We start from the raw sequence: 27,297 nt of genomic DNA, 5'->3' as shown, positions 1-27,297 counted from the left end.
ATTCTGCTTTTAAATGGCCAACACCTACACAAAATAAAGTAAAATATAACAAAAACAACATTCTTATTTGGAAAAGCACTGTATACGTTGCAGACTAAGAGAAAAGATTTTATATTAAATATTACAAATCTCACCTAAATCCTGGTAGTTTTTTTTTAATTTCTAAAAATTGTTAGTCATCAAATGAATTATTTCTTCTAAAAGAATACTCCAGTATTTTGCATTTCAGAAATTTTAACAGTTTTATTTGGCAAAAGAGAAGCCTAAGAATTTTTTAAAAAACATTTCCAGAGGGAACATCCTTTTACCATAAAATAAATTTGTGTGATTTGGGAGGACAAATTTCAAATGTATATTTTTTGATATATGTGCCAATTTTACAATTAATACAAAAAAGATAAAGTTAGTTGAAATATTTTAAAAATGTAAAAACCAGTCCAGGCAACATAACTATACAATCTTGCTGTAAAAGTACTTATATCAAATTCTGCCCAAAATATGTATGCAATATAGTAAATTTTAGTTCCTCAAGTCATTCTTCACTGCCGGCTGGCTTTGCCATTTTCTGTTGTCTCCATTCTGAAAAACAGAAAGAAAAAATGAGTGGTAAAACAAAACATTCAGTAACTACCATATTTTTTCTCCAACTTTCATACGAAATTAAACTCTATATATTCATAGGACAAAAGAACATCAGTCCTTTAGAAAAGGACTATAGTTAGGGTCCCTCTGGTTACTCTACCTTCCATGTTTCACAGACAGAAAACTGAAGCTCAGAGAAATAAAGTCACTTTCCCAAGGTTTCATTTCAAAAGTCACTTTTTTCATGATACCCACTCAAGCTTAAAACTAAGGAAAAAAAAACCTCTACCATTTAGTCAAAAATTTATTTCCTTTTCCCTTAAAGAAACTCCTTTACCAATACATTTTCAAGAGGTCTTCCCAAAAGGATATTAAAATAATCATACCTGAGACTTATTCAATTAAAGTCAACATTCCTAATACTGTGTTACTTAAAGAAAAGTATTTTTCCCCTGTTTTTTATAAGATTCAGTATTATACATTAAGTGTTCCCCGATTTTTCCCTCTATGATGTTTACTGACCAATGAAATCCTCTAAGGAGTAAATACTTTCAGGGTTACGATCAATATAATCAAGTCTTTTATAAGTACCAAGAATCAAAGCAGTTAATTTTTTCTCTTTATAAGTAACATGTTATCAACTCATTATATTAGTAATAAAAAACTGCTGAACCCAACAAACAAGCAGAGTTTATTACTTTAACTTAATAATAAAGCAATTAAGAAAACCAATTTCTACAATAAATCATACAGACCCATTTTCCTCTTTAAGATGTTGATATAATTCAGCTCTGTTATTAACAGAGTTCAAACGTCCAGCAAACTCCTGATGTTTTCTAGAATTGGCAGTATTGATTCTATTACTCCACAGGGATAATAAGGACACTGGCCCTGGTGTTATATGTGAAAGAAGAGGAAAAAGGTAGAACAATTCATTACTTCAAAATTTTCAAATCTAAAAATTTCACCTTTAGTTCTATTATTCATTTTATATAATTAAAGCAATATCATCTTTCCCTTATTCTAAATGTTTAGGGGTTCCCTAAGACCAGCTACTAGTTTGGTGATTTGCTGGAAGGATTCAAGTAGTTAAACATAAAGTTACAGTCGGAGCTAAGAATCACTGCCGCAACAGAATAAGGGTACACAGCCAGATCAGTGTAAGAGCAAAAGATACACTAAGCAAAGGACAGAAGAATCCACTCGGAGGCTTTCCATGCTTGCTCCCTACAGTGAGGGTTCACACCAAGTGCATAGTCCCTCCGGCAGCAAAAATGCAGCCATGTGTGTACAAAATTTCTGCCAGGAAAGCCCGTGTAAGACTCAGAATCCTGGGTTTTTATTAAGAGCTGGACACAAAAGCATTCTCTGCCAAACTATAATTACCAAAAGTCCAGACTCTCAGGTGGAAGGCAAGTGTTCAGTTCAGATGTAAGACAAAATAACTTCATCCTTTAGGGAATGTTTTAAAAGCCAAGTTCCCAGATGCCAACCAAGGGCCAAACTTGTAAGCAGGCTTTTACCTTAATGATAACAGTTTCAAGCTTGCCATGTTATTTCTTCCCTGCACAACATGAAAAAAAGGCAAAGCACTAGCATAGCCAAAACAATTTTGAAAAGTAGAAAAAAGTTAGAAGACTCACTACCTGATTTTAAGACTCTGCTTATAGTGATCATGACAGTACTGTATAGGCAAAAGGACAGACATATGGACCAAAGGAACAGAAAAGAAAACCCAGAAATAGATTCCCACATATAAAATCAATTGTTATCTGATAAAGGTACAAAGGCAATTCAGTGAAGAAAAAATAGTCTTTTCTACAAATGCTGCTGGAACAATTGGGACATTACATAAACAAAACAAAACAAAAAAAGAACACTGACTCATATCTTACACCATATGGAAAAAATTAAAAAAAAAAACTCAAAATGGATCATGGCCTAAATGTAAAATCTAAAAGTATAGAACTTCTAAAAAAATATGTAGGAATAAACTTCTATGACTTTGGGCAATGCAAAGATTTCTTACAGATAACACCAAAAGCATAACCATAAAAAATTTTTGATATACTGGACTTCATCAAAATTAGAAATCCCAGCTCTGCAAAACTCACTGTTTGGAGAAAGACAAACCAGATTGGAAGAAAATATTTGCAAATCACATATCCAACAAAGCATGTGTTTCCAGAAAAAATAAAAGAATTCTCAAAATCCAACAAAAACTCTCAGACAACCCAATTTAAATATAACCACAATATCTGAATGAGCCCTTTATTAAAGAAATATATACAGATGGAAATCAAGCAAATGAAAAGAGGCTCACCAACATCAGTCATGAGGGAAACAGAAATGAAAACCACAACGAAATACCACTACATACCTATCAGAAGAGAAAAGAAAGAAATCCAACAAGTGCTCTCAAGGATGCAGAACAACCAGAACTCTCATTAATTGCTGGTGGGAATGCACAATGATACACCCAGTTTGGAAAAATGATACTAATAAAGCTAGTTATATACAATGGGTTAAAAAAAAAAAAAAAACCACTGACGAACACACAACATAGATGAATCTCAAATGCATTATGCTATATCAAATAAGCCAACCTCAAAAGCAGCACACTTTATGATTTCATTTATATGGCATTTTGAAAAAGGCACAATTACAGGAAGAGCAACATATCAATGGTTATGCGGGACTGGGGTAAGGAGAGTATAAGATGATGATAAAGGGACAGTCCCAGAGAATCTTCTGGGTGATGGAACTGTTTAACTCACAGAACTGCACACCAAAACGAGCTAAAATTACTGCATATACATTTTCCAAAACTAAATTAACAAAAGTCTTTTCTTTTTATTATTATAAAACTAATACATGTTCATTAGATAAAATTTAGAAAACATATAAAGGAAGAAATAAAATCAACCATAATACCCCTGGCTCTAACAACTATAAATATTCTAGTCTTTCTTCAGTGCCAAGAAAATTACATTTTGGTTTTTCTGTTATATTGCATCATACAAAGACAGCTGAAGAGATTTTCACCAAATCTAGACAGCCTGTTTGGAATAGCCCAACGTTATATGCAGAGTTTATGTCAGGCCACAGAATTTACTTTGGAGTCTTGGGAAGTCATTTTCCAAAACAGATGAAACTGAAGTATATAATAAAGGCCCATATAAGTTGTTGATCAGAAGAGACATGTGACTTAGGTTGTAAAACAGAATGGAAGAAAAAACAAATTTCAAGTACCAGTCTTGAAAGGAAAGTTACAAGGGTTGAAAACAGCGATTTGCAACCAAGCTGCTTCTCATACTGGCCACTCTATTTAGTGCTTCCAGTGTGTGAAGCATCAGGGATCTATTTAAAGTGACAAAAAAATAAAGTGACAAGCAGGTGTGTGTGTGTATACAGACTTTTTAAAAATAAAATGGAGATCCTGGTATATATGGTTTTGTAGCCTGCTTTTTTTCCTTTACCTTATATATTCATTCATTCACTCATTCAACAAGTAATAATTAAACTTCTACTATGGGCCAGGAAATTGAGTGGTAGTGATATAACAGTAAATTGTATTTTATTGTTTTTTCTTGTTATTTTTTTAAAGATTTTATTTACTTATTTGTCAGAGAGAGAGAGACAGAGGGAGCACAAGCACTGGGAGTGACAGGCAGAGGGAGAAGCAGGCTACCCGCTGAGCAAGGAGCCAATGAGGGACTTGATCCCAGGACGCTGGGATCATGACCTGAGCTGAAGGCAGATGCTTAATGGACTGAGCCACCCAGGTGTCCTGTAACAGTAAATTTTAAAAAGCCCCAGCATTTTGGGCAGCCAGCTGGCTCAGCTGGTAGAGAATGAGACTCTGAGTCTCCAGTCCGTGAGTTCAAGCCCCACATTGGGCATGAAGCCTACCTAAAAAATAAAAAGCCCAATCTTTTAAAATGTTTCAGATTAGTAGTAGAGGCAAGATGTCAATAAGCAATGTCAATGCAGGACTCTAAGTGCTACCCCAGTGTAATCCTGGGGTGCAATGGAAGCACCTAACTTAATTATGAATGGAGGTCAGGTAAGTCCTTCCTGAAAAAGGACTTGCTTAAGTTGAAATCTGAATGATACACATTAGCAAGAGGGAACAGTAATCATTATCCTTCGGCTATATAAATTCCAACCTATGGACACACAGTTATTTAGTTATTTTCTTACTAATAGGGTTTTGGTTGCTTGTGACTCTACCACTAATAAATAATTTCTAGAGTTCTATTTTCCAAGCAACATCCAAACATTGTTTAGATTAAACCCAAATTTCCCATCCTAATCAACTGGCCTATTTTGGCCTGTGAGAAATAGAATAATGTATCAGATATTTATTTATTTTCCAGGCACTCTGGCAAATGCCTGAAAGGCAAATATGGTAAGATCACCCTTATCTCTGACTTCAAAGAAATCAGTGAATGGAGAATATTTACATGTATCACATTACATATACGCTACAGGAGAAGTATATAAAAAACAAACAAGGCTTCTCCCTAGGATGAGCTGCAAAAATCATAATATGGCCAGCCCCCAGGTCTTATTGCCTTAGGGAGGCATAGTGACAAGAAACCAGACAGTCCTTTGTTACACCATTTGCCATTTATCCTAAAAGGACTAAATCTAATTTATCCTCAAGACAACTAAAGCCTATAATTTCAGGAGCTCCCAAACCCAATTCATATCTCTGCTACCCAGAATTCCTTCAAGAAGAAATTAAGCATTTCAGTCTATAAATAAGAGATAAAATGAAATTAAAACATTGTGGCTTTTTTTTTTTTTTACAATGAAAAGGTATTACTTATAATACCTTTACTGAAACTCATCCATACCACATTATAGATGTTGGTAATATTAGATCTTTCCCTAAGTTAAGTAGGAATTTAAGGAAAAGAGTTGTGTTCAATAAACCTAGCATACCTAGTATGAAGTCAGGAACATAAATGAATTCAAGTTTACATAATTACATAATTATGTACATAATTTACAGACTTTATAATAATAGTCCTTATTTCCAAAGGCTTCATTAATGAAGGTATGACACTACTTTCCTTTTTTATATTTATTATGTTATGTTAATCACCATACATTACATCATTAGTTTTTGATGTAGTGTTCCATGATTCATTATTTGTGTATAACACCCAGTGCTCTATGCAGTACATGCCCTCTTTAATACCCATCACCAGGCTAACCCATCCCCCCACCCCCTCCCCTCTAGAACCCTCAGTTTGTTTCTCAGAGTCCACAGTCTCTCATGGATCGTCTCCCCCTCTGATTCCCCCCCTTCATTTTTCCCTTCTATCTTTTTTTTTTTTTAACATATTGACACTACTTTTCCTTTAATGCCAACAAATACAAATTTATGCCTGTATTTTACAAGGCTGTAAAGAGAACCTCCCAAACAACATCTAGGAACAGTTAGTAGCTCTTCCTCACATATGCAACAATATTAAATGACACTGCAGAAAACAAACTAAATTGGAAATCTTTTTACAAACACAGTTACCACCACAGTTCTTACCCTACCTTTTGATTTTTCTACTGGTGGAGTTTCATCCAGCTCAACAAGGGGCTTTTTGTTTGGAGGTTCTGGGGAATCAGGTGAATCTTTTATAATCTCAGCTTCAGCCAACTCTTCTTTTCCACGTTCTAAGATTCCTTTTAATCTTTTAGAGGGACAAATAGTAAAATTTAAAGTTTAAATTTTTAAAAATCTAACTGGTTCAATAATTAAACTAGACTTTACAAATTGGTTTTAACAAAAGATAGTTGCTCTCACAGAGGAAACCTAGAAACTAATCAAAAGATAAACCTCAACCTAAAATCAGGTAAGAGAACTTAATGAATTAAACACAAGTCTCTCTTTTCCTTCATCATCATAATATAGTAATTCAGTAATATAGTTCGCTGTAAAATAAGAAAAAATGGGAGGAAAATTTAAGAAGTTAAATTTAAAACTGTCAGAAATGTGATCTTCAGAAGAAATGTCACAATTTTAATTTTTACAAATATGGACAAAATACTATTTCAAATTACAAATAAGATTAAGAAATCTACTACCATTTGTGTCCTGGTTTATATGCTGTGGAAATGTATTTACATTCCACAAATTAAGAACTAAACTCCAAGCTCATTTTGAGTTTCAACAGAGAACAGAAACACCTCAAAATATATAAAGAAGATCAGTGGTGTCTGAATGAGAATACCTTTTCCCCCCTATTCTTAAAAAGAGCTAATTCTGTTTCAGAAGTTCAGTAGCCCTAAGAAAGAAATGAACTTCTATGGTCAAAGAGAATAAAATGTTCTACTTATTTTTGGATGAAATGATATGATTTCTAAATTATCTTCAAAATACTCCCATCTTCCACATTTTGCTGTCATCAGTAACTTACATACCTATCTCTACCACAACACTGTCCCTTCTTCCAGGGCAAGAATCTTACACCAAATGCTTGACACATCCAAGGCATTCAGTATTTACTGAACAAAGAAATAAAACCATGTCTTTGATATTCATAACAGATAAAGCAAAGACTGATACCAAACATGGTATATTATGACTTTCAGAAGTTCATTAGGAAAAAATTAAACACTACCTTTGCACCAACAGTAAAAAAAAAATTACAACTCTTTTTTTTTTTGAGAGAGAGAGAGAGAGAGAGCGAGAGCACACATGTGTGCGTGCACACGCACGCAGGGGTAACACGGTAAGGGCAGAGGGAGAGGGAGAGAATCTTAAGCAGGCTCCCCGCCTAGTGAGGGCCCAACTTGGGGCTCCATCTCACAACCCTGAGATCATGACCTGAGCTGAAACCAAGTCAGATGCTTAACCAGCTGAGCCGCTGAGGTGTCCCCACAACTCTTAACCCCAACAAGACATCTTAGATTTTAAAAATGATAGAGTCACAGTTATAAAATGAAATAAACACATATTAAATGAATGTATGAATGTGCTATATGCAGCATGTGATATGCCAAAAGACACCATGGTACTCTATTATCAACAGGTCACCTCTCTGAATCTTGCCAAGATTTCTCCTGTTCATAATCTTTCACTGCCTTCTCCGATTTGTCCTCTTTGTCCTCCCTCTTTCTTCCTCGTTTCTTTCGTTCTTCTTCTTCTGGGGGTTTGCTCCTACATGCCATCAGACATTCCAAAACTCTCTGATGTTTCTCCGAGTTGTTGATATGAGCTCTAACAAGGGTTTCTAACTCATTCCACATGATACGGTATTGTTCATCTCTGAAGTAAAGATTTAAAATAAGGTTCTTAGCAAATAATGCAACATATGTTAAGATAAAAGAAAAAGAAGAAGATAGCAGGACGGGTAGAATGAAGGGGAGTAAGTCGGAGGGGGAGACGAACCATGAGAGACGATGGACTCTAAAAAACAGACTGAGGGTTCTAGAGGGGAGGAGGGTGGGGGGATGGGTTAGCCTGGTGATGGGTATTAAAGAGGGCACGTTCTGCGTGGAGCACTGGGTGTTATGCACAAACAATGAATCACGAAGCACTACATCAAGAACTAATGATGACATGTATGGTGATTAACATAACAATAAAAAATAATAATAAAATAAGGTTCTTAGAAATACTCTTTAAATAATTACTGAAGTGTCACTTGCTACTGGTAAAATAAAGTAAAAGGAATCATTAAACATGGACTTTTTCTTCCGAGACAGTTCATGGTGTAATCCTAAGTTAAAATATCCAATTCTGCTATTCTGTATTTTATATCATCTCAATCATATCTATGTGTGTGTGTGTGTGTATATATATATATATATATACATATATATATATACACATCTCCAACCACATAATTTACATATGAAATAAGTTAGCTTCAAAAACAGTATTATCAAGTGATGCGATATATAGAGAAAGTAAGAAAAAAACTACCTCTTAGGGCCTTTTCCTCTTGTACCAACTGTGGAAATAGGCAGAGGATCATTTTTCCTTTCCATATCAACTAAGTTGTATATTGTTTTTTGACAGTTTAACACATCTTCTTCTGTCAAAGATTCTTTCACAATAACACTGGCTAATGGAACTACCTGTTAGAATTTTTTTAAGAAATAAAAAGAAAATCTGTCTTGAAAATCAAACATCAAAGCATCTAGGGAGAACATCAATTGATTTTAAACATCACCATGGTGACCTATAATCATTTCAATTTTCTGTGAGTAATTCTTTATCTGTAGCAAACTCATGTATTTGATTCTTTGCTCAAGGAATGGTATCTGTAAAGAACATGTAACTAATCTAGAAGAAAGGTTGAAAACGATTTAATACTTACCGCTTGCATGTTAAAAATGGTGGTTTGTGAAATAATCATAGGCCAGTAACGGGTGTGTTTTTCTAACTGATCTTTTGCTCGTTCCAAGGGGATCTCAAGACTTCCATCGATTTTATATCTGGGGTCTAGAAAAGGAGTTAATCTGTTTTCCCTCATAAATTCACCAAAATCCTAATGATAACCAAATAAAATAAAATTAGAAACTATTTTCTAATGTTTCAGTATGGATTACATGTAATAGTCTGTTTCCCTGATGTCTTCTGTCCTGTGATACGCAACAAAGTATTTTCTCTAACAGTCCCCTTACTAATTTTTTCCCTTCTTTTTGAACATGAAGCCTATCAGCCTTTGTTATGGTGGAGGTGAAGAAAGCCTCAAACATAAATGCATTCATGGTTCTTTTGACTTTTTAAAAACCAAGGAACACTCATTTTTTTCACTTCTATAATTTAACTCTTTTATATCATACACAGATAAAAGAAGGGATTAATCATATTAGAATACCAATGCTTACTTAAAAATTACCTTGACATAACATCAAAATGTTAACAATGGTTATCTTTGAATGATGGAATAAAAGGTAATTTATAGTCTTTGTTTTTGATTTTTAAAAAAGTATCTATAGTCCCTAAATTTTCTACAACAAATATTAGTTTTCTCCTTATTAAAAAAAGACAAAAAAATAATAAAGAAAAACCTAATCAAAAATAATTACCTGCAGTATGTAACATTTTTGTGATTTACAAAGTACAGTCCTATACATTAATCACATTTAATTTTCACAACTACCTCAAAGTAAACAACCATGAAGTACTGAATGTAAAAGAGAGGAGAGGGACTGAAAAATTAAAATCAGAACAGAATTTCTACCCAAAATAGACACAACTTCCTCGCATATGCCTTTAAATAACAAAAATTTCGTATTATTTCAAAATAGCAGGAACCAAATATTGAAATGTTTTTATTTGCCATTAAGTTACCAGAAAATAAACTTCCACCTGAAATACTAGTTCAAACCAATTTCCATTCTTTCCTACAATTCCAGGTGTCATTGCTATCCATATACTTCTAGATATACACTGAATACATAAGGAAGATTATAAAGTGATAAGTAGCTCTTCTAAGTATTATAGAAAAGCCACCTAATCAAAATAAGAATATATCATCAACTTCTTCAAACCCCATTTTGTCACAGATCTTAGCAATGTAATAGGCATTCAATAACTACTTGCTGAATGGTGACAGAGTCAAAACATAAAATTTATAAATATTAGAATCTTACTGTGATCCGGTAGTCTGTAACTCTGCCTCCACATCCTTCACTAATTGAAGGTGGATCTTCTAGAATGGATCGAGAACTGCTAAGGACATGCAAAAAAATCTCTCCTCCATGGCTACTAAGCATATGACTAATGACTTTGGAACCTGACTTTCGTGGTTGTTCCAATAAAACAGAACGACCTGTCAAAAGCAAGATTATTCTATCAGTGATGAAGTTCAATTTAAATTCTTATTTTTTCCCTTAAAATTTATGTCTAGATTTTTCATTTCATTAAACCTCATATTTTAAGTAGCATTGGCTAATTCAGTATATCTGCATTTCAGGTCCTAAAAGTCTGAATTCTAGCCTTAGCTTTCTCTTGGTCACTCCAAGCTTACAGTTTTCCAAAATAAGTATAGTGGTCTCTGGTATACATAATGTTTGGTTACATTCTTCATACATTACAAGTACATAAAATTTTTCTCCTGGACATCAAGAAGAAAAGTGAGACAACTGCTGGGTAATTCTCCAATTATCAAAGCTACACAATATTGGGGGAGAAACCAAAGTCTCCTTTCACTTCCACAATACCTCCTATATGCCAGCATGGTTATCATAACTACTTTCTATTTCACATGACTGAAGGTTATTTAATCTGGACTTTATACAGTCTGATTTATCAAATTTTGCTTAATTTTGACCCATCACATCAGTGGTTTCAAACCTAGCTGATCACAAGAATCACTGGAGAAGCAATTAAGAATTTAAATCTAGTAAATGAACTCTAATAATTTTTTTTTAATTTTCACACAAGGAAACCATGGATTTGAAGTCCTATGTGTTAAGAATCATATGGTGTAATATTGAAAATATATTTATCTATGATCAAGGTAAACTGTGCAAAAAAGAAGTCCATATATACTTCGCAATTTAAAATTCAGTAGGTTAAAATAGTCTGTATTATTTTACCAAAAAAATCAACTTAGACTCTAACAACGAAATTTTTAAATTAAAAATACTTAAATATATTAAATAACACTTTTTCTTAGGTACAACAATCCTAAAGGCATAAAAACATCTTATTTTTAAAACATCAGTAAAACTGCTAAAAGGGTACTTACGATTACACAACTTTAGAAGAGTTTTGGGAGATAAAATATGTTTAGACTATCTTAAAGAGCTTTCTAGAGTTCAGATTTTCACATTTCTTACTAATAATTTCACTTGTAATATTCTCAGACAAAACAACTAAATGTTGAAAATTACCATTTAGAAGAAAATTAGTAAGGCAGGAGGAAGGTCTACTATTTACGTCTACAGGTGAAATTCGGTAAGCGCCAGTACAATAGTGTAATTCTGAAATGGAAGAAAACACTGATTTGAAAGAATATAAAGGAATGTTTCCACAATTAAAAGAGAAAAAAAAAATGTTCACTGAGCCCCTAAAACAATGAAAAAACAAAAATTCAAAAAGAAACAAACTAATGATCCCTATATATAAATATACACTTTAAGAACCTTTGATTTATTTTTTTCTCGTTCAATTTCTTTAAAATACCTACCAATGTTATTTGTCCTGGGTGTGCACCACTTCAATGTTATCGTTTCTTTAAATGAGCCTTCTCTACTGCTGCCACCTATGTGGGTATCACCTTTAAGAATAAGCCAGAAAAACATTACTAAATAGGTCACATACTTCAAATTGTTAACCCAAGACTTCCAAAACTCTAGAAAATACCTCTGGGAGAACATCGTTTTTATACAGTCTCCTAGAAAAATACCAAATGGAATTTGGATATTAGCTCTGATTAAAATAAATATTCAATTATCTCCAAATTTCTCATTAATTAATCTTAATAATTTCAGTCACTGCACTGAAAGTCAATAGCAAAAATTTTAAGAATCTACAACCGCTCCCCTCTGACACCATTAAATGATAAGATAACATGGTTAAATACTGAAAGACGCCTTCAGGAATCTACAATACACAACTGATCTTACTGAATCCTAATGAATTTATGAGAAGAAACAAAAAATGAGGAGTCTAGAAAGTAAAAATATAAAAGGATATAACAGTGAGCATGTTTTGCCTTAATGGAGTCTACAGTAAAACAAAGTGAACAGATGTTAATAAAATAATAATGAACAAACACAAACTATAAAGTTGACAAAGCTTTGAAGAAGATGTATACAGTACATGAGCATCTATACAGAGATCTGACCTAATCTAAGACATCAGGGGAAGGTTTCTTTGAGAAGGGAAAACTAGTTTCAGTCTGAAAGGATAAGTAGAAATTAACAAAGAAATGAAGGAAATTGAAGGAAATGAAGAGTATTTGAGCAAGAAAGAAAAAGAGCAGATACCAAGATACTGTGACAGGAAGGAGAATGAAGAGCTTCAGGTCTGCATGGCTGAAACAGAGAAGTACGTTGTGAGAAGAGAATGGAAAGGAGGACGGACCAGGCAATGCGGGGCCTGGTAAGACATTTACACAGTTGGGTCTTTATCCTACGGATAACAGAAAAGCAGTAAAAGACTGTAACCTGAGGGGAACAGGGTCAGGATTAGCATTCTGAAAGCTATTCTAGCTAGCAGGTCAAGAGTAGACAGACCATTTAGGGGGCTACTATGGGACTCTAGGTGAGAAAATAATAGGCTGGTAGTAGAGATGCAGTTGTATGAATGTATTTTAGAGATACTTAGTAGATAAAATCAAGAAAATGTGGTGACAGACTAGATATGAAGAATGTCAGATGTCTCAACAATGACTGAAGTTTCTGCCTTCAACAGCTGAGCAGACAATAGGGTCATTCACTGAGAGAGGGAACATTACAAGACCAAGGGGCACCTGGGTGGCTCAGTAGGTTAAGCATCTGCCTACAGTTCAGGTCGTGATCTCAGGTCCTGGGATTGAACTCAGCAGGGATTCTGCTTCTCCCTCTCCCTCAGGGCTTCCCCCCCCACTCATGCTGTCTCTCTCGCTCACTCTTAAGTAAATAAATAAATTTTAAGAAAGAAAGAGAAAAAAAAAAAAGAAGACCACAATGATCACTTCAGTGGGCAGAGCTCCTTAAGTTGTTTTGGGAATGTTGAGTTTTAGGTGGCTGAGAGACATCTAATAGATAAAACTAGGCAGTAGAATCTGTAGATCTGGAGCTCAGGTAAGGTATGTGGGCTAAAGTGTAAGCTTAGTCATCAAAATCCAGCTCTAATGTCATCTCTGGAAAGCTTGCCTAACTCGTGGAGGCATAATCACATGCAATCCCTGTGTTCCCACAGCACCCTGTTCCTACTGCCACTCTAGCATTTTTACACGTGGTGTCCATGTGTCACATACACAACAGGTCAATCAATAACTATCTTAGAGAATTATTCTGTGTCACAAAGAACACTCTTAACATTTTTTGTTTTAAAAATAAGTATTTCAAAAGCTGATAATACCTCACAGATTTTTAATAATTTCTACATACTATATTTTCAAAAACAAGTTCTTTACATTCCTTTGTTAAACATTAATATATCCATTTATCTTAATAGTTTTTCTTGTGTTAGAAATTTGTATTAGGTTAATTTCAAAATTTCTTATACATATAACAAATGTTATGACTGGTTGAAGGTATTAACTTCAGAAAAGATGCATACAACATGATCAAAGTCAACCATTTAATTCTCTGATAGCATCGACTTAGAAAACATTCTAAAGGATTTAACCAAATGTCAACACTTAAAGGCAATGTCACTGAATTTTAGGAATGGATGGAATATTACAGTTCATCTAATCAGCATCTTTAATTCAGTGAAGTGTGCAAACTCAAGTCTAGAAACATGGGTCTTGTTAGCTGGTGGCAGAGATTTAGCTAAAACTTTTATCTATTATCTCCAGAGTCTTCTCCTCCAAACCATGCTCATACAGTTACAGAAATCATGATTTTGGTGATGAGACCTACTGACTCAATTTTTAGAAGAAAGAAAACGAATTTAAATTTCAAAACAACTGGTTTTATACAGGCAAGCTGGGAGTCTATCACTTTTTCAAGTCAGTTCTTGTTTTTTTTTGCTTTCCCAAAGTAGTTTGCTTGCAAAAACAGAAACAATGACGTGACCATCATGGTGATCTTTCTCAGTATTTGTTCCAGTAGCCTAGTTTTCCCAGAGGAAAATTCTACAGAACGTTAGTTCCGTGGTCATTAATAGATAATACTGTGGAACAGGTTGGGAAAGAAATGAACTACTGTCCATCGGGTTTGTTTCCTGACAAAATTCTCAAAGTTGTTAATATGCTTTCATATATTAGATCTTACAAAATATTAGTTTCCAAGATCTCTTACTTACCACTTTTCAGGAAATCCACATGTGCATCTTTGTGATGAAGCAGCTCCACATCGTAATTGGCAGATGTATTAGCATGTTGTTCTTCCTTAAAGCAAAATTTAAAATAACTTGGTTTTATTTTCAAAATAATTAAGTTATTAATTATTCATTTTGCTTTTGCTTAAAGTAAGGTAAAATATACCCAACAATAATTAGCTATAATGGGACAGTTTGCTCAGTAATTAATCTATTTAAAGATGCAATAGTTTTCCAAGGCAATATGAACTCTATTTGAAAACTACTAGCTATATGTAAATAATAAAGTATTTAATGATTTTTCTTACATTACATCAGAATTAACATAAATGACTCTTCCAGAACTTTAGATTTTTTACTCCAAATGCATTGTCTTGCCAAAACATTTTATACATAAATATTATGTAATTGAAATAGTTTATACAAATTAAAAGTGAAATAGTTGTTTAAAGGAGGAAATAGCATCTTTAAATACCTATAGGAAATTAGCAAACACCAGTTATATAAAATAGCAAATACAGACTAATAAACAAGTTTAGTAACTTGTTTTCACTGATTATTAAATAAGAACTTCGATATTATTTACAAGAAAAAGACAAAGATTGAAGAAAGAGTCACACCAGTCGCACACAAATATGGTCAAATTTAAAAAGCAAGGTATCTGTCACCCTCAGAGTATTTTTCTTCTAATTCATGAAATTACATATATTAAAATATATTATGCTAATTTACTTGATAATTGCTTCTTCATCCAAACCATTCTATTAGATAAGGCTACAATTTCTATTAAAGAGCCAGCCACTGGCACAGGAGGAAATTAATAATGAACAGATCATATTTATCATTAAATTAATGTTCATCATGTGGTGGCAAAACAATGAAACTGGATTTAAAGCCAATTTGAATTTTTAGATATGGTGACTATATATTTGCAAACATAACCAATAAAATTAAATTCAACTCCACTCAGTAAAAATTCACATGAAGCTTATTATGGGCCAGGCATTGTGCTGGTCCTAGGCAACTTAATGATGAAATAATGGAAATGAACAGATACCAACAGATTCCTAAGAAAATCCATTAGTAAAATCATATGACTTACATCTTTGGTTTTTCAGCTAGAATATAATAAACTTTTTAAAACTATGAGCTAGTTTTCCCAGTCAGACCTATTTGTTACAAACACCTTCATACTAGATGAGAAAGAACAAAAATACAGGAAATAAAAAATCCACTAGGATGCAAAGTAAAATCTACTAACATAATTGTCAAGAAAAGAATCACAGAAAAAGTAATCATTTAAGATATAGATTATATTTTGATGAAAATAACAAGAACATAGGTAAAAACAAAAAAGCTGATATACAGTGCTCTTACTAAAAAGAAAAATACAGAATTTTGTTCTGTGATCCTTCCTTGTTGCTTTTCACTATGTACTGACCTGGTCAAAGACACTGAATGTGGGCTAGCAAAACAGAAAATATGATATGGGGAGAAAAAGTTAAGGTTCAATTAAAATAAATAACACATGTCAAACAAATATTTAAAAACCAAAGCAGAGCTTTCAAAATAGCAAGAAAAAGAGCCACCTACCTTCATTGGAATATTTGTAATAGTAGTTGAAGCCAAGTCAAAATGTTGCTGTACTAAAATATTTAATTTGGTAGCAAGATGCCGTCCTGCACGAACACTATGAACTTCACTGGTTAAAACAGGAGATAACTACAAAAAAGTATAAAAAAAAAAAAAAACCCATAAAACATTAATATAGTGTGACCTAGTGCCAAAATGTTTATAGATTGAAATAAAATGTTTTCACTTTTTAGAATTTAGAAAAAATAAAAAAAGGCCCATAGATTAACTATGATTGTTATTTTAGCAAAAAATCTTCATACACTCATTCACTCAACAGATACATTTTAAGAACTTACTATATTATGTGCCAGAAACTATGTGAGCTATTAGAAGATACAGCAATAAATACGCAAAGTCTTTGTCCTCTTGAAACTCAGAGTGGAATAGTCTTTAAATATTTAATTTATCATTTTTACTATTTATCTATATGTAAAATGGATCTGAAATGGCCCACAGAAATACTGTAGAAAAATTATTAATTTTGTGGAGAGGAAAAACCCCTGTGGATAAAACTACTTATTATAATAAGAATGTGGAAATTGCCACAAACATCATATTTTGTCACCAATAAATGCGATTAGGCAGCTAAAAGTTACTTACAACAAGATAACACAAACCTTCACTCAGTCCAGGGTATAATATTTGGTGTAAATAAATTTTTAGTTATCACAAAATAAAGCCAACATGCAGCCACATTATCAAAAGAGGCAGAAAAAAGTTAACCAAAAAAAGGGCTTACACTAGAAACCACCTAAAAACACAATGACAGAGCTAATGACCTAAAAATACCACTTAACTATAAAACACTCAGACTAAGGAAACACTTCACATTTATATGAACTAAGGCTAAATGAAAAAACCAGAACATAAGAACATACACATTTAATATAATTATATAAATACATACATCTATATTTCTAAACACACCACTAATGGAGAATATTATGTTATGTAAATCCATTTAAAAGTCAACAGACTCATCTTTTCCTTTAAAATTGTTTGAATTTATTTAAAAAGTAAAACCAAGATTAGAAATTAGTTTTAGCCTTTTGTCCTCTGGGTAGGTAAAATTAGTTATTGGAGTCTATTTTTGTTAAAAAGTGTATTGTCTTTCTAATGATGAAAAAAAGATTTTTATACAATAAAAAGTCATTAAAGCAACTGAAATCCATTACAGTAATTGAAATTTTAGGAACAATACAGACTATGTATGGTTTTGCAACACATTTAATTAAACTTCAACAGGCAAGCAAAACAGAAAACATTTTAACATCTACAATTATAACATAAAGAATCAACCTAGGTGTTTTGCCAGAGAGATTGCTTTGAAAACTCTAAACATCTTCTTGGCAGAAAATGTTGGCATTGTGATCATTTTTATGCTAACCCTTCTTAGCGCTTATTATTAATAAATAACAGTGATCTTTCCTTCCATTACTTCCGCACTTACCTCCTTTTTAGGACGATCAGATACAAGGCTGTCTTCACCAACTGCGTAAGTATGGATCAAGACCAGCTCACACTTCTGAATCTGCATGAGACTTAAAGAGAAACTTTCTACTTAGAATGTAGGAATACATTGTATTTAAAGAATCCAGGTAGGTAAACTATTAAAAGTTTAATATACCAAAACAGTGTATCTCTATAATCAGATATTACTGTTAACACAAAAGTTAAATATTTAGAAAAACTGTATAACTGCTGTACTAGTATGAACATTTAATGAATATATGAATTTAGTCCAAATGCAAAAATGATACTTTTTTGTGTGTTTGAAAAATAAAATAAAGGAAAATCTCATAATCAGGAATAATTTTCAACAGATATCTGCCACAGAGACAATGAATATATTGTATATTGGTTTCCCTTTTACTAATGATTTTTAAGGACAAAATCAGGTAATAATTGAAAATAATCCTACTCATTAACAATACTAGTACTCCACTTAAGAAAATTAGTAAGAGCTCAATCTAATATAAACTCCACATTGCAACTGTCCTAAGCTTGTCTTTAATAACTTTGTTTATTTATTTTTGAGTGGATGCGGGGTGGGGTAAAGGGCAGAGGGAGAAAGAGAACCCTGAACCCTAAGCAGGCTCCATGCTCAGAGCCAAGACCAACACGGGGCTTAATCTCACGACCCTGAGATCATGACCCGAGCCAAAGTCAAGAATCGGACACTCAACAAACTGAGCCACCCAGGCGCCCCAGCTTTATTCTTTTAAAAAAATTCATAAATTGCAATTAGTTGTTATGTTTTGATTTGGTACATATTCAATAATGCTACAAATAATCTGTTCATTTTATAAATTTGTAACACAAAGTATGAGAGCAAGCCATCAAAACAAATATGCTTTATAAATGTATAGTATTATTTTATCCTTCCGATCACCTTTCCTGTCAAAAAAAAGTAAAATTTTAAAGTGAAAGAGAAAATGGAAAAATCTTCTGATCAAACATACAGTTTCTGGCTAATCTGTAGAGCCAGTGGCGAATTCAAAGGAATGCCACCCATTACTATTACAATTATTGGAATAATTATCATGAAATACATGACTATAAAATGGAATATTTATTTCACTTATGATTATACTCACTGATCTGAATTTGCAGCAAGCTTGTTATGCTCATGAATTGTTTCCTGGACACAGTCCTCAAGCATTCGCACATGACTATCACTACGGCATAAAAAAGAACAAACTTGAATAAACAGTAAAAAAAACTAAACACACTATTCAGCTGTAGTATCTTTTTATAGGCACTTAAAATTACTTCAATAAGGACTGTCTTTATCATGTTCATTCACAATACCAAAGAATCAGCTGAAAAACTAAATGAGAAAAAAGTCAAATTAACCTATGTAATGACAATCTAAACAGCTTTCACTGAAATGAATCTTTATTTTAGAACTGGATAAATATGGCTTCAGTATTAGAAAGGCTACTTGAGATATGCTTAAATGCGAAGATGCTGTCCCTGTTTTTTAAAATAAAAATTGTAATAAGATATTAAAATTCCCTCAGTGAAAGAATTACTGTGATTAATGTCTCACCTTTTTGCATTAGTAATGCAAATTATTCGTCCTCTATTACCAACACGTTCTGCATTTTCCATTAGTAGAGTACGAGCCTCATGTTGGTATTCTGTAATTTTACACAGGGTTTCCACTGCTGCAACGAGACCATGCAAAATGCTGCAGCATTCTGGATCTGCTCGTGGATTAGGAGGTCCAACAGCAGCTAATGCTGCCATTAGCTAAAGTAAAAGAGAAAATAATTATGTTGACAAGAGTATCACAAGTCAGACAAAGACATCACAAGAAAACTACAGCCAGTATATCTCACAAATATGGACACAAAAATCCTCAATGAAATACTAGCAAACGGAATCCAGCAACATATAAAAAGAATTATACACCATGACAAAGTGGGACTTATATCCCAGGAACGCAAAGTTGATTTAACATCTGAAAATCAATTAACGTAAATACCAATAGAATTTTTCAAAAATCACATGATCATCTTCATAAGCACAGAAAAAGCATTTCATGAAATCCAAGGCCTTTCATGATAAAAACACTTAACTAGATATAGAAGGGAACTTCCTCAAGCAGAAAATGGCACCTATGAAAAACCTACAGATGACAGCATGCTTAATAGTGAAGGCTGGACATGTTCCCTCTAAAATCAGGAACAAAAGAAGGATGTCCTCTCTCATCACTTCTATTCCACGTTATACTGGAGATGCCTAGCCAGGGCAATTAAGAAAAAGAAATAAAGGGAACCCAGACTGGAAAGGAAGAAGTAAAATTATCTCTATGTTGCAGATGATATGATCTTTTTTTTAAGTTTCTTCGTGTTTTGTTTTTGTTTTTGTTTTTTAAAGATTTTTATTTACTTGAAAGAGAGAGGGAGAGAGAGAGAGTGAGCACAAGTAGGGGTAGCTGCAGAAGCAGGTTCCCTGCAGCAGAGCAGGGAGCCCGATGCAGGGCTGGAGCCTGATGCAGGGCTCGATCCCAGGACCCTGGGATCATGACCTGGGCTAAAGGCAGATGCTTAACCAACTGAGCTACCCAGGTGCCCCTATGTGATCTTGTATGTAGAAAATCATAAGGAATCCACTAAAAAGCTATTAGAAATGATAAGCAAGTTCAGCAATTTGCAGGATACAAAATACAAAAAAACAAATTGTACTGCTACACACTTCCAATGAACAAGCCGAAAATGAAAACAATTCCACTTATAATAGCACCAAAAAGAATAAAATCAACAAGAGAAATGCAAATTTTACAACTGAGAACTAAAAAACATTGTTGAAAGAAATTAAAGATCTAAATGAATGTAAAACATCCCATGTTCATGGGTTGGAAGACTTAATATTGTGAAAATGGTAACATTACTCAAACTGAACTATAGATTAAACTTAATCCATGTCAGAATCCCAACTGGTTTCTCTGTAGAAACTGACATGGTGATTCTAAAATTCATATGGAATTGCAAGGGTCAGAGAACAGGCAAAACAATCTTGAAAGAGAACAAACTGGAAGCACTTTGCTTTATATATGCATAAAGACACTCTGGAATGAGCCATAAAAAACTAATAGTGGTGGGGATAAACACTGATTTGCTGGTAAATCAGCTCTCCAAAGTCAGGGGTGGGGGGAATCCCTAATTTGTGTTTGCCAATATCTATGGTTAAATAAAATACTCCCACCATGGCAGATTTCAAGCTTCACTGAACACAAAGTTGATAGGAGTTGAACATATTCATCTCTCCCAAGTTGGTATAAGTGGGGTCTAGCACATCACTAATTAGGTCAGGGGATGAACTAGAAAGTTTTCAAGGTTTACCTTTTACTACACATACACATATGTATAAGTGTACATAAGTACATGTGTATGTATATATGTAAACTTAATTTCTAAACTATATAGGTATTAACCTATTCATAAAAAGTAATCAGAAAAGAAAGAAAAAAAAGACTGTGTAGATGACTATACAAAGTCCCTGGTACATAGGAGAAACTCAATAAAAAGTAGCTTTTTAGGGATGTTGTGGTCCTGTGGAAAGTAGCAGAAAGCAAGCTTAACTTTTGGAGTCAGACAGAGAAGGAATGAAATTCTGGCTATGCCTCTTAATACTGTGTAACCCTGGTCAATCTCTCCTAACCTGAAAGTGAAAATAATCTAACCTGTCTCACATTAGTGCAAAACTTTCAAACTATATTTGAACCTATAAAAACCAGACCCAAACTTCTGAACTCCAACAATTTTTGGTGATAAAATTTAAAATGTATAGGATAGAGTTATGTGCTATAACAGAAAGAGCCCTGGACCCAGGTATATAAGTCAAACAACCTCTGGCTCCTGTGGGCCTCATCGAAGGAGTCGAAGCAAAGGATGTTTACAGTTCTTCTAGCCCCAAAATTCATCTTCAGTCTACTTCACTTGTTACTCATGATTGTTCACAGTAACTAGGGAAAGGTGTGACATGGATAACCAAAGCTAAACATTAAATGTGTTAACCCAAACAAGATTATACATAACTTATACAAAATGTCAATGATTTTATATAATCTTAAACACAGTGATCTGCTATATAGTTGCCTTCCTAACTAGTTTCCCCTTCTGTTCACAATTTAAAAGCAATCAGCATGATACAGTATGCCTTCATACTGAGAAAGCAGAGGGAAGTAGCAATTCTCTTATCATTAGCATACGTACCATTATCAAATGCCAAATTTTACTGCACTGCAGAGGGGAAGGAAGGAAAACCTATATGAATTTGTACTGATTTTTATTCATACACAACTAGAGAGGCTTCAAGCTTCCTTCATAGTACCTCTTAAAAGACATTAAGGCAAAATACATGCCCTTTCAAAAAAGACAATGCAGAAAGAATATACAGAATCCTTAACATTATTTTTTAAAGTAAATAAAGAATAAAGAATACTCTGGAGTAATGCAAAGCCAAACCAATAAAAGCCTACTGCTCGAGTGAGTTACCTCAAGACTAAAAGATTAGATATGTTTACATATTATAACACTAATCACAACATTTTAAGGCCAAATACAGTGATAAACACATTTTCTTTAAAAATGTTCCATTTACAACACATCTAGATGAGATTATTTCCATTGAAGGATATCCATTAACAAAAAAATTTTAACATGAAATCATTCAAAAAACTGTATTCAAATATCTCACTAATGCCTGTCTCTCATATTCGTATTCATCAATAAAGAACCCAGTAAACTGAAGTCTTCCATCCAACTCAGCAACAACAAAGAATATAATCACAAATCTCAATATCCTTAGACAAATAATGTTTAAAAAGTACCAGGCCTAGTACAAACTAGAGGAAAAGACTGTGCTCCAAGAAGTTTTTCAAGAAAAAAAACAAGATGCTAAATTTCTCATACATTTATGATAAAAATATTGAAAGTTTTGTAGAGACATGAGGAAATGCAGCAACAAATACACATAAAATTAACCAAATTAAGCAAAAAAGGAAATGATAAATTGCAGGAAAAAACAAAGTTACACAAAAAAGGACAGAATATGTAAGTCAAATCATTATGTTGTACACCTTAAACTTATACACTGCTGTATGTCAATATCTCAATAAAACCTAAAAAAAAAAGAGAAAGGAAATAACCACATATACTACTTAGCTTAGCAGTGAATAACACTTTATATAGATATCATCATGCAAATATGCAATTTTAAAATTAATGAAAATTCTGATGTAACAACACAGAAAATGAGGGAAAGGAAGAGGGCAGGCATAAGGGCATGGGTGGCAGGAAAGATATAAGTTAAATCTTCATTAACAATAACGATAATCACTTCTCGGCCTTTTGGCTAAGATCAAGTGTAACAATAACAACAAAAAATAAAGCTTAAATTGAGAACTCTATCAATAGCAGCAAAAACTGTTATTTAGAAATATGGAAGTACATACTAGATGAGCTAGAGTTGAAAGTTTGCTTCTATGAAGTGAGAAAACACTGGAATGAAGATAGCTGTTTTTCCTTTAGCATTAGTTGTTTTAAAACTATGTGCAAATACTATACTGATAAAAAAATTTTTAAATCATTTTTCAAGAAAGTATTACCACATTCAGATAATTTTCAAAAATGGCCACAGCTCAAAACCTAACCATACCTCCTGCAAATTTTGGTCTTCTTGAGTCCAGGAATTTAAAACATGTGCTCCAGAGTCACTCACAATGAAATTCACCTGATAGATTTTAAAGACATAATTAGTATTCACATCCAATTCCACTCAACCACACCATATTTTAAAAATAATATGCAGTCTCTAGCACTGGCTTGCTGATTCATTCGTTCACTTTAAAGTTACAGAATGCCTAGTATATGCCAGGTGCCATCCTTGGCACTGGGGATTTGGGAATACAGCTATGAATAAAAGTTGTATCACTCACAATGTGGGGAAAGGGGTTTGGGGATAGTGGTAAGATAGAGGGCAGTACAGAAAGAATACAAACAAATAAATGCACAAGATAATTTCAGTGAGTGATAAATGCTATGAAAACGAAACTGGTTAGCTGCTTTAGGTTGGGTGGTCGGAGAAGGGCTCTCTATAGAACTGGAAGTTGATTGGAATCCAAATGACCAAAAGAAACCAGCCATAAATGGAGCTGGGGATAGAGAATTCCTGGTACAGCAAACAGCAAATGCAAAGGCCTCTAAATGTGTACCCTCAAAAAGGTGAAAAGGTCAGAGCAGGCAAAGGGGTGGGAGATAAGCTCAGAGAAATAGGTAGTAGCCTATCACAAAAGGCACTGAAAGTCAAAATAGTGCATTTGGACTTTATTCTAAAGTAAAATGCAAACCAAAAAATACTATTGAGAAAGATGATAATGCTAGGAAGGATATATTAGAAAATATATAAAATGATGATCGCTCCCTTTTGAAGGAGGGTGAGATTATTTCTTTCCCCTGGACTATATGATCTAATCCATGATCTTTTTTCCTACTATCCACGAAATTTGAGTTGTGCATCCCTAATAAATTTGATTAAGTAGTCTTCTCTCCTAAGGCTTTTCCGACAGGGACATACTCTACTAGCCACTTTAGTTATATTACCTCATTGAAATCTTACATCATAGAAAGAGGTGTTATGCTTACATGGGAGGAAACTGAAGCTTAGAGAAATTAAGCAATATGATCAAGGTCACACTCTGGTAGCTAATGATGCCAGAATTTGAACCAAAGCCTGCATCCTAAATTACTACTTATCCTCCCCTTCATGTTCCTTTACCCTACATCATGCACAATTTACAGAGGGACTAAAAACAACTCCATTTTAATTTGGATTATAGCTGAATGTATTAGATTCTCCGTGTTCAGCCTTACTGTTACTGCCCTGCCTGTGCTAGTCTAAGAACTGGCTAGGTCCCAGCCTAGGCTGCTCCAGAAGAGACAAAGCAAATCATTCACTTGTGGCTAACCAAATGACTCCCAAAATAAAACAGCTGAGATGATGAAACCTGAAGATAATTTTCATATTTGGAATCTGTCAATCCTCAATATCTCTTCTTGGGGAAAAAAACAATTTCCACTTAGCATTCTTAAGAGTTTTTCTTTCTAATAAGGCCAAATCCTGCAGCAGTTTAGTGTACATTCACTAAAACTATAAGCAGCCAGCCTGCTTAGGTTCAAATGCTGGTTCTGCCTCTAACTAGCTGTGTGACTCAGGACAAGTTTCTTCTCTTTACCTCAATTTCTAGATCTCCAACATGGCAAAATAAACAAAGCTGATATTCAGATGATACATACCAACACAGTCTGACATTGCTTACACCCAACATCCCTTCTGCTTAGGCTGGCAACAGTTCTCAATGGTTATTCTCAATTCTATTCTGGTTATTATATACTTTGAATACTGTCCCAGTAATTACAGTAGCTACCTTATAGGATTGTTGTGAGAATTAAAAAAGTTAATAAATATGAAGCACTTTGGAAATGACTGGCACATGTAAATGCTCCATAACTGTTAGCTTTATTATTGTTGGCCGCAATTAAATATACATAGCATGTTATTCCTCAGAGTTCTACATACCACATTTTTAAAGTAGTAAACAGTTTTAAGTCAAATCTATAGTAAATTCTTATGTAAAAAATATAACAGGCAGTTAAGTCCATCCCCCAAAATCATGACTTTGCTTGTACTTCACACTCACCAGCTTTTTGAAAGGAAATATATCATACATTATTCTACAATATTCCATGGAAGATTCTACCGAACAAGTCCACAATGATTTAGATATGGGTGCCAAAGGGATGATTCCTTGGGTCCTATTCTTCACCAGCATATCAAACTCGACATGCTGTCTGCATGATTCTGCCATGTAAGGGCAGTGATCTACAACAAATACTGTTTTATGAGATTCAGAAAAAATCTTCATTTTGTTTTAACCTGGAAGGGATAAAATATATTAGCCAAATGTCTCATACATGACATTTAATACCCTTACATTGTTCCTAATTAATGTCTTTTCCTCAAAAAGATTTGGTAGGGAACATGAATAATCAGTATTCAAAGAAATTTATCCAACAAAGGACAAAATTTAATTAGGTCATGACCAGAAAGTAACTATCAATTGAAGGGATAAGCTACACCATATTAAGCGGTCACTCTATCAGTCACAGGCAAAATTACAGTCCATATATATTTTTTGCTTTTTGAATGAACTTAAAATTGTCAGAAAATAATGTTTACAAATAATTGTACTTGATTTCCTTACATAACACCAAACATAATAAATGACAAATACTCTTAAAATACACTTCTGATGATTCTTGCTAATTGACATCAATCACATATAAACCCCCAAACTAACCCAAGTCAGCAGTTTGGACTTCCCTCCAAAGTCTCAAGACTTCTGAAAAAGGTTGAGGTGGGCCAGAATTAACAGGAAAGAGGAGTGACAGCAAAAGGAAAGCCCCAAATATAATAAACATCTCCTAAGACAACTGCATATCGGGTCTTCAAATTAAAATAAGGACCCCAAATTCACACTCTCCCCCTTAGCTTTTTGTAATACCACAGTAATTTATCATGTAGAACAGAAAAACTTAGTTGCTACCATTCACATCGCTGGGGAGGAGAAACTTTTAAACTTTTTCTTATAAAAACTCCCTTGTTTCGCTAATGAAACCTTATACTGAATAGACAATCCACATTCAAAAAGCACATGGTAAGCAGAGCAAAAGTGTTCATCAACACGAACTGACTTTTTACGATCTAGCTATTTTCTTCTGCTTTCAAACGCATTTCCCCTTCATGCAAACTCTTTGAGAAACCTAAACACACTCTGCTGGAGGGTGGGGGGTGGAAAGTACAAGGTGAGTGGATAGGGAAGACCTCAGGATCGAGGTTCGCTTACTTTCGTGCCTGGTCCTGCAGTGAAAACGAACAGAGGCTATGGACCACAGCCTCTCTGGAAAAGGCTGCTGGCTGGGTGGGGAGGGTCAGCGCACAGTCAGGAGTGTCTGGTACCAAAGACAGGGGACTATGTTTTCCCCGCTCATCTCCTAGCACACCGGTCCTTCCCAGGCTTCCTAAATGCAGGAGCGCGCGCGCGCGCGCGTGAACTCACACTCACTCACACTCTCACACACACACACACACACACACACACACACACACACACACACACACACACTCGGACACGCGCGTGCGCAAAGCCCTCTTCCTCGGCCCCGCCAAGCTGCCCTTCCCCCTCGGTGGGCCAGACGCCCAGCTCGCAGAACGGGAAGAGGGCGGGGCCAAGGAAAAATGCCTCCGACCCTCAAGATTTTCTACCCGTTAATTTTCCCAATAACCCATTGGGAAGATTGATCCAGGCGACCTCAGAGCCTCCCCAACAGCGAAGTACCAACCACAGCACCGGCTAAACCAGCCGCGGCCCCTTAAGCGCAAGGCCCTCCCACCCGGCCTCCCCTTCTCGGTCTCTCCACCCAGGTCGACTTCCCCTAGCAAAACTCGCGACACTTTACGAGAAGGCAAGCAGAAGCCTGAGTAGACTGATGGGGAGGGACGTAGAAGAGAACCGCCCCACCTCTCGCGCATGTCTGCGAGAAGCCGCAAATAAATCTCTCGGCTCTGCC

General features: G+C 34.4%; 1 protein-coding gene across 10 annotated transcripts; it reads right to left on the bottom strand.

Moving 5' to 3' along the window:
- Nucleotides 1-216: 216 nt before the first annotated feature.
- Nucleotides 217-27,157, bottom strand: INTS13 (integrator complex subunit 13). 10 transcript variants are annotated; one of them, XM_027592911.2, is made up of 18 exons: nucleotides 26,993-27,157; nucleotides 26,574-26,679; nucleotides 25,368-25,603; nucleotides 23,327-23,401; nucleotides 19,212-19,414; nucleotides 18,757-18,837; nucleotides 17,610-17,700; nucleotides 16,118-16,246; nucleotides 14,510-14,594; nucleotides 11,739-11,828; nucleotides 11,443-11,550; nucleotides 10,198-10,376; nucleotides 8,916-9,086; nucleotides 8,519-8,673; nucleotides 7,628-7,858; nucleotides 6,142-6,281; nucleotides 1,338-1,473; nucleotides 217-579 (listed from the first exon to the last, which is right to left on the bottom strand). In XM_027592911.2, exons 3-18 carry the CDS (start codon nucleotides 25,590-25,592, stop codon nucleotides 540-542), a joined length of 2,139 nt encoding a protein of 712 aa, XP_027448712.1. In that variant the 5' UTR covers nucleotides 25,593-25,603; nucleotides 26,574-26,679; nucleotides 26,993-27,157; the 3' UTR covers nucleotides 217-539. The 10 variants fall into 10 exon arrangements, with proteins under 10 accessions (XP_027448712.1, XP_027448713.1, XP_027448714.1 ...); XM_027592912.1 differs by having other exon boundaries at nucleotides 27,070-27,093; XM_027592913.2 differs by having other exon boundaries at nucleotides 27,039-27,071.
- Between the last annotated feature and the right edge of the window lie 140 nt (nucleotides 27,158-27,297).

The sequence above is a fragment of the Zalophus californianus genome, chromosome 9 (assembly GCF_009762305.2).
Source record: "Zalophus californianus isolate mZalCal1 chromosome 9, mZalCal1.pri.v2, whole genome shotgun sequence".
Classification (NCBI taxonomy): domain Eukaryota; kingdom Metazoa; phylum Chordata; class Mammalia; order Carnivora; family Otariidae; genus Zalophus; species Zalophus californianus.
The sequence above is the reverse complement of the archived record's forward strand: the minus strand, read 5'-3'. Positions and strand labels throughout refer to the sequence as shown.